This window comes from Hemibagrus wyckioides, linkage group LG09 (genome assembly GCF_019097595.1).
Source record: "Hemibagrus wyckioides isolate EC202008001 linkage group LG09, SWU_Hwy_1.0, whole genome shotgun sequence".
Classification (NCBI taxonomy): Eukaryota; Metazoa; Chordata; class Actinopteri; order Siluriformes; family Bagridae; genus Hemibagrus; species Hemibagrus wyckioides.
Genome location: NC_080718.1, coordinates 12,275,665 through 12,284,616, shown reverse-complemented (window position 1 = coordinate 12,284,616; position 8,952 = coordinate 12,275,665). Strand labels below are relative to the sequence as shown.

At 37.4% G+C, this 8,952-nt stretch overlaps 1 protein-coding gene across 2 annotated transcripts; it reads right to left on the bottom strand.

Annotated features, from left to right (window-relative positions):
* Positions 1-2,748: 2,748 nt before the first annotated feature.
* lg09h1orf115 (linkage group 09 C1orf115 homolog) lies at positions 2,749-7,760 on the bottom strand. Of its 2 annotated transcripts, none has more exons than XM_058398153.1 (2): positions 7,393-7,755; positions 2,749-4,623 (listed from the first exon to the last, which is right to left on the bottom strand). In XM_058398153.1, exons 1-2 carry the CDS (start codon positions 7,690-7,692, stop codon positions 4,486-4,488), a joined length of 438 nt encoding a protein of 145 aa, XP_058254136.1. In that variant the 5' UTR covers positions 7,693-7,755; the 3' UTR covers positions 2,749-4,485. The 2 variants fall into 2 exon arrangements, with proteins under 2 accessions (XP_058254136.1, XP_058254137.1); XM_058398154.1 differs by having other exon boundaries at positions 4,487-4,623; positions 7,403-7,760.
* Positions 7,761-8,952: the final 1,192 nt, after the last annotated feature.

Here is an 8,952-nt window from a genome sequence, read left to right as displayed (position 1 = left end):
CTGGCCCCTTCCTCTTCCAACATGACTGTGCACCAGTGCACAAAGCAAGGTCCATAAAGACATGGATGACAGAGTCTGGTGTGGATGAACTTGACTGGCCTGCACAGAGTCCTGACCTCAACCCGATAGAACACCTTTGGGATGAATTAGAGCGGAGACTGAGAGCCAGGCCTTCTCGTCCAACATCAGTGTGTGACCTCACAAATGCGCTTCTGGAAGAATGGTCAAAAATTCCCATAAACACACTCCTAAACCTTGTGGACAGCCTTCCCAGAAGAGTTGAAGCTGTTATAGCTGCAAAGGGTGGACCGACATCATATTGAACCCTATGGATTAGGAATGGGATGTCACTTAAGTTCATATGCGAGTCAAGGCAGGTGAGCGAATACTTTTGGCAATATAGTGTATATTATGGCATAATTTAGCTGCATTAATAATTATGTCAATGGATCAGACGTTGCCACAGCCGTCTGCGACTGGGCGTCTCAGAAAGCAAAATAGTCCTCATTCTCTTAGTAGGAGGGAGGGACAGCATACTTTCGCCACTGTCAATTACAGCAACAGTAGCCAATCATGGGAATCTCTGAGGGAGGGAGGGAGGAAGGGAGGGAGGGAGGGAGGGAGGGAGGAAGGAAGGAAAATATGTTTACTAAAAACTGTTAGGATATTGTTTTCTGAACACATGAGGTTAGAGAATGAGGTCCTTTTCAATCCACCCTGTTATTAACACAGTTTTGTGTGGAGCTAAGGAAAAAAACTGCACTGTGGTTGAACACTGTTTTCTTTCTCATATGTTATACAACCCTGACTCACTAATCCACTCATAACCAAAGCATGTCCTTATCTTATAATTAAGTAGTCAACACCAGCCATCCAGCACAATCGTGCACCCTGAAAGGGAGTGAATATGGTCATAAAGTGATATCTCATTTAGGTCAAAGATCACGCTCTAGTCATGCCCCTGAACATGCACCATAAAACTGTTCATTCAAAATAGCTTGTAATAATCTACAAAAATGAGGTAAATTAGAAACTCTTCTAAATAGCTTCCATCTACATAATTTTCCCAAAAAGTTGGCCCAGATGCATGATGTTATTATTGAAACTTGTACTAAAAGGAAAAAACTTAGCAGATATGTCAGATGGATTGATATGGTTGTGATATGTGATAAAGAAACGGATAAATAAGTGAACGCTTACAGCCTTACAGAAAACATCAAAAACAAAAGAGAGCTGCATGTGAGAAACCGATGGGTGTCAGGGATGTCACTCTAACGTACTAAAATATTGTATTTTAATAGCCAGACATTTCGATTCTTTTTTATAGGTAGATGACACTGGTTCATTATGACACACCTACTTCGATTAAAATATATAGGCTGTTGTTGGGACCTTGAATAGTAAAGGCTACAGCAGGAGTCTTACAAATCCCCATAGTTATAGCCTTCCAATTAATGCTCAGGATTTTGGTGAACTGGGATGTTTGGATGCTTTTGTTCCTTAGGTTTGTTGACAGTGAAGCAGCTAAAGCCTCTTCTTTTTACTTATGCTGTCACTTACATTTCTTATCCAGAGTGACTTAGAATTTATTTTTCATTTTATGGTTAAGGGCCTTGCTCAGGGGCCCAGCAGTGGCAGCTTGGTGGACCTGGGATTCAAACGAACAACCTTCTAATCAGTAGTCCAACTCCTTAACCACTAAGCTAACACATGCTATAGCTAGTCTTACCGGAGACCCTGCTTGCACTCTGCACACAATGTGCATTGTCCTTAAACATTGCACAACAATAAGCACATGATAATCTGTGTTTCTCTCTCTCTCTCTAGCACTACATGTTCCCCTGTGATCCTGGCCCCTTCTGCTCTCTGGGCCTGCCTGATCCATCCTGATGCCCTAATTCTGGTTGGAGTTTTCATCACTCGCTGCAGCTAGCGATGGAGTCACATGAACAGCCTAGAGATATACAAGATTACGGGAACTTAGAAACCATGAAGAAAGGGTTTGGGCTGCAATTGATGTGAACAGATTTGCTATAAAAGCTTCAGGTCTGCCATCATAGGGATGTGGTAGCTTAGTGTTTATGGCATTGGGCTACGTCTCTGCCAGTGAACAGTTTGATATTTCCGTGTTAACTAGCATGAATTTCCTGGTTACACAGTTGCACTTTTTGACCATATAGTGCGAAGTTACAGACGGAAATTATTTATTTATTATTTAATTATTTATAATAACACTATCCGGTGTCACCCATATGAGGATGGGTTCCGTTTTAAGTCTGGTTCCTCTTAAGGTTTATCATCTATATTGCAACTGTGACCTCTGGCTTGCTCCCAATGGACAATAATAAAGTAAAATTTATCCTGAATCTGAATTTATTGATTCCTATAAAGCCACTTTCTAAAAGGGTCCTTTGCTAAAAGTGTTACACAAATGAAAATGAACCAAATTGTACTGGCTACAACAATCCCATTATCAAAACAAGCGTCCTGTAAGATTTTAAAATGAATGTCATGTCTTAAAAAATAGTAATGTAGTGGTGGGTGTCGTTATCCTGTTGCAGAAATTCATGACATCTTTGTTCCATAGAAGCTAGTTTACACTTTATATTACTTACATTATTGGTTAGTCTTTCAGTAAATTTAAATAAACTACTCCAATTATAATGTAAATAAGATGAGATATGGCAGTCCTCAATCAGAACTATGGGAAAAGACAACAGCAACATAAAGCAAGACTACATGAAGAAAGTCTTTTACTTGTGGTTTATTTCAAGCATGACAATGTTTTACAGCCACTTTTAAAATGGACCACAAACACCACCAATGTCAGACCGCACTGAAATGGAACAGCTGTTGTAAGACATGACAGTAACCTTCTAGTTACTTTATTAATACTGTAAGACACTCCAGTATATTTCAGTTCATTGCCCTAAAACCTTCCTGTTAGTGAAATGATACTACATCACAAAAACAATTCATATTCTGAAACAGAAAATATTTTAAAAGTCTATTTTATGTTATTTCTGACACAATACTGCCACACAATGGTGAATAATAATCTCCAGCAATACAGGATTTGTTTCTTAATTTATATCATCCCACAACTTGGCACTATACTTTGCACAAATTAACTAAAAGTCACCTAGCTTTGAATTTTTTGTTATTATTTTGTTAAATATTATACTGTGTAAGACATTGCTATTATCAAGAGAAAATACTGGAGATTTAGAATTTTGAGTTGTGTTTTAATCGTAAATAATAACCAGATTTTTTTTTTTTTTTAAAGCTCTATTAAAAATACATTACATGACATGGTGTAAATGTTCACCAAGTCTGTAAACACTAGATTGTCATGTGATGCAAGTACACAACATTAACAGGTTTTCAACAAACTTTTTACTGATTGTATTAAGTGATTATGTACTTCATTTCGTATGAGTATAATTCATTTCGTATATCAGTATAAAATATTTAAAAAATAAAAACCACTATTAACTGTAGTTGATGTACAGCAGCACATATACCTATGTTCCTTGTAGGCAATCAATGATTTCAGTTTTTAAAATCATCCAAAACTTTTCTTTTAAGACCATTTTCTTTTAAAATTCAGAAACAATGAATATGCAAATTGAATAATCCCCGGTCCCATCCCTTTTTTTCTCGAACGTTTTATGACACGGTAACATTTGCACATTTCCCCGTGGGATTTTTCATTTCTTAAAAGAGTGCAGCAAAAGGTCCATAGTAAAAATTTCCAGCTCTGGAAAAACAGCCATATTTTTTATCGTTATAAACTTCACAGCCACATTAGTATTTCTAAAAGTTACCATACACTTTATAATTATGAAAAACAAACAAAACGTATACCCTGGTGCAGGAAATTCCCAACTAAGCTACAGTAGACTTCAACATCTATTACTGAAATGTGAGATGAAATCACATGTACAGGTTAGTTTAGTGTCACTAGGTCAAAAGTCATTCTTGACTCATCATGATTCTTTATCTTTAGACTGCTAAAATCATGATCAAAGAAAAAGCTACCAAGCCTGAATGCTTCTAGGACGGCTCTTAGGTGGAATATCAGTTGTGAAAAGTCTGCCTTGTGTCCAGCCCTATCTCGTTCACAACATAGAAGAACCAGTCTTTAAGACTGTCATGGAGATGAGCCACCACAAAAAAATAAAAGAATGAAAAATAACTCCTTATTATCGCTGTTTGTTGGAAAACAGGACTACTTCTCCTTTTAAAAGCAAACAAAATTCTAATCCGGTTCACATTATGTTCAGACCTGTAGGTGGTTAAGATGAACAAGAGCAATCTGAAACACTGAGTGACACCCACATTGTATCAGGACTGTTTACGAACCAATCACATAAAAAGAGATACAGAAATTCCCTACATTTTGTCAAGCATCATACCTTAAAATGTTATAAAATACTGAGAGGGGGCTGGTTCATTGTTAAATGATTATCATATTTTGTCCCATCATGCTTTAGGCTTTGTCCTCTGGATATCAGGCACCAGGGTGGAAGCTGCACTCAGTGGCCCGGAGTATGACGTGCTGAAACTCTGCAGTCCAACGACCAGACACTTCCAGGTGTAGCGAAGAGCTTTTCCAAAGTTCTGAGCAACAGAGAGGGAGAGAGAGAGATGTGTTAAATGTCGAATTAATTCCTGCAAAAGAACAACGAAAATCATCATTTAATAATTCATAAAATATATCTGTCTGTTTAAAAAAATAAAGGCTTAGAGACAGATCTCCAGACTTTCAGGAATCCAGGAATTCCAGATTCCAGGAATGTAAGAATCAGCATGAACATGCAAATATCTCATCCATAGGATATGTATCCTATGTATTTTATCAAGGGAAGACTCATTTTATATAATCATACACTATCTGACCAAACTTACAACCATACTCGTATGTATTCATCCTATTCACAGGGCGTTCCATTAGATTGTGGAACACAGATGCGTAGATTGGTCAAAGAACATTAATGATGTTATATCATGAATTACTGATGCGCAGTACACATTCCAGTTCATCCCAAATGTGTTCAGTGGGATTTAGTCAGGGTTTTGAGTTCACCTTTGACAAACCACATCTTCATGGAGCTTGCTACATGTTCGAGCTCCTTTGTGATGGCTAGCTGTAATGCTACAAATAATGACATTCTAAGCAACTTGGTGCCTCCAAATTTGTGGCAACAGTTCATATAGTGTATTTTGAACCAATACATTTGTCCCATGTATCAAATATACAATAACAACCAATGGTTTGTTGCATTATCTAACATAGCTAGTTTAAAATACATGGTCTTGCATGCAGGCTTTGTAAGGTCCAAAGCGAATCACTCTTAAGATGCAAAGTGAGCTTATAATACCACTGCCAATTCATTTTATATAGACGTACTATAAAATGGAATGGAAATACACTATACTGCATATATATTACACTGTTTGGGACACCCCTCCAAATCATTGAATTCAGGTGTTGTTTTTCAGAGGTTGGGCCTGGCCCCTTAGTTGAAAGGAACTCTTAATGCTATGAATTAGAGAGGAGACTTAAATGCACATGAATGTAATATGGAGTTGGCCTGCCCTTTGCAGTTATAACAGCTTGAACTCTTCTGGGTAGGCTTTCCACATGGTTTAGGAGTGTGTTTATGGGAATTTCTGACCATTCCTCTAGAAGCACATTTGTGAGGTCAGGCACTGATGTTAGACAAGAAGGCCTGGCTTGCTGTCTCTGCTCTAATTCATCCCAAAGGTGTTCTATCAGGTTGAGGTCAGGACTCAGGTCAGGTGAAGGTGAAGTTCCTCCACACCAAACTCACTCATCCATGTACACTACCAGTCAAAAGTTTGGGCACACCTTCTAATTCACTGTTTTTTGTTTAGTGACTTATTTTCTACATTCTACAACAATACTGGAGATTTCAAAACTATGAAATAACACACATGGACTTTTAACACACATTGTTATTTTAAGACACGAAGGTCAGGTGTTCTGGAATAGTTCTTGCAAGAACAGTATTGTCAAGTGCATTTGCAAAACCCATCAAGCACCATGATGAAACTGGCTCACATGAAGACCATCCCAGGAAAGCAAGACCAAAACTTACCTCTGCTGCAGAGGAGAAGTTCATTTAGAGTTACCAGCATCAGAAATCACAAATTACTGTAACAGCACCTCAGATTAGAGCCATTATGAAGGCTTTACAGAGCATCAGTATCAGACATATCTCAATATCAACTGTTCAAACGAGATTATTGTGTATTTCGGCCGCCTTCAGCATTGTTTTACAATGTAGAAAGAAATAAACATCAGGAAAGACCATGGAATTAGAAGATGTGTCCAAACTTTTAACTGGTAGTGTATGTTTATGGACATTGCATTATGAACCTTGCTTTGTGCACTGGTGTGCAGTCATGTTGGAACAGGAAGCAGTCATCCCCAAACTGTTCCCACAAAGTTGGCAGCATGAAATTGTCCAAAAGGTATGCTGAAGCATTAAGAGTTCCTTTCACGGGAACTAAGGGGCCAAGCCCAACCCCTGCAATACAACACCTCAATTCAATGATTTGTAGGGGTGTCCCAAAACGTTTGGCAATATAGTGCACATAGAAAATTTTATAAGATTAGCAGGGAACATTGGTGCAGTTCCAAGGTCCCAAGTTCAACCTTGTACTCATGATAACAGTCTGTGTGGAGTTTCTGTTATTTTGTTTTGGTTATTTGCTGTGTTTTTTTTAATAACATTTGGTACTGTTTGCACAATTTTATGGTCCAACGTAGTTTTGAAACCTTTATATCTTTTTATTATTATTATCTTATATTTAACCCCTAATAAACCAATCTCATTTAGAAATTGTGCTGGCACTTATACTTACATATATGTCAAATCAAATTGTTAACAAAAGCTAAATTATTATTATTTCTCCTGTCTGCAGTTCTTAATTATGATTTATAATGGTTTATATCATGTCAGTGGTTTTGCAGCTGACACAGGAGCAGGAAACATAAGGAACATAATGGAGGAAGTCATCTATAGGTTTTGTTGCCGTTAAATAAAATTAATAAATTAATGATTACAAAATAAATGTAACCCCTTAACATTTATTTTGTAATCATTAATTTATTAATTTTAATACATTATTTATTAACATGTTTATTAATAGAAATAAAGAATTAAAAGAAATAAATTATTATTATTATTATTATTATTAAACCAGAACAGAGCCAGAAATATAAGCTTATCACTGACCTATTTTTTATAAATTACTGACCTCTCCCAGTGCAGAAAATTCCTTCATGTAACTTTAAGACCAAACACTATACTATTCACAAAGTACTGTAGCACATCTAAACTTTAACAAAAGTGCACATACTTTTCTGAACCTTTTATATTTCTCCTGATTGTCCTTGTTCTCGTCTATAGCTGTGTCCGAGGCTCTGTCCTCCTCTAGAGGCTCGTATCTGTCCGGCAGCACGGTGAAATGCACTTGTTTCGATGTCTTCTGTTTACGGCCAGAGGACTTCTGTTTCTGTGTCTCGCGCTCACACACACACGCCTCCTCACACGTCGCCCTGACAGACTCTTCCTCGACGCTGATGATGATGATTTTCGCTTTGTCCTCCTCTCTGTTCTTCCATTTTTGTTTGGATTTGCGAAGTTTCCTCCGCGGCATGCTCACAGCCAGCTAAAACAACCCCAGAAGCCTGTCACTTTACTGACGTAATTAACTAAACTTACGCGCATGCGCAATGCAGCGCAGCTTATAAACACAAAAAGACGATACAGAAATAAACATGGGGAATTTTGGTATTTGGGATGAATAAGAGCATAGACTCTGAGCCATTCCCAAACTGGGATGTCTGCCTTTACATGCCCATGAATTTAATATGGAGTTGGCCCGCCCTGTGCAGTTATAACAATTCAGTTCAATTCAATTCAATTCAATTTATTTTGTATAGCGCCTTTTACAATGAACATTGTCTCAAAGCAGCTTTACAAAAGAAAGAAACAGAGAAAGGGGAGGGGGAAAAAATGAAAATAAAATATAAAAAAATAACTAAATATCTAGAAATAAGAATAAGTTATTAAATTTAATTATTAAACTATTTTATCCCTATTTTATCCTTAATGAGCAAGCCTGTGGCGACGATGGCAAGGCAAAACTCCCTAGGATGGCCTTTCACAAGGTTTTGGAGTGTGTTTATGGGAACTGACCATTCCACTAGAAGTGCATTTGTGAGGTCAGGCACTGATGGCGGATGAGAAGACCTGGCTCACAGTCTCCGCTGTAATTCATCCCAAAGGTGTTCTATCTAGTTGAGGTCAGGACTCTGTGAAGTTCCTCGCTCATCCATGGCTTGGAAGAGGAAGGGGTTATCCCCAAACTGTTCCTACAAAGTTGGGAGCATGAAATTGTCCAAAATGTCTTGGTATGGTGAAGGATTAAGAGTGCACAATGCAGTGCAGCTTATAAACAGACAAAAGGTGATACAGAAATAAACATGGGGAATTTTGACATTGGGGCAATATCTAGTAAACCTTAATTTTTTATTTTGGCCTTCATTATAATAATAATGACATAATTAATCTGTCACGCATGTTAAACATCTGTTAGACATAATTAAAAGATAGCTAAAAGGTGTTTGTTTGTTTGTTTTTACATGATTTCCAAATAGAAACCTGGCCTTTGCCAGTTACAGCAGGCTGCACTGTTAAACATTTCACTGCTTTAGCAGTGTATGTATTTTTGTAGTTTTATGTATTTCTGCATAATCTCCTTCTTAATAGGTGTACAATGCCCTCATGCCCTCATGATGATATTTATCTGGAAACTGAAGAGACCAAATTATCGGTTTCTCTAGTTTCATAACTAGCATAAAAGCATAAAGGGACAACTGGTCAAAATAACAAAAAATGTGTCGTTTTTTTGTCC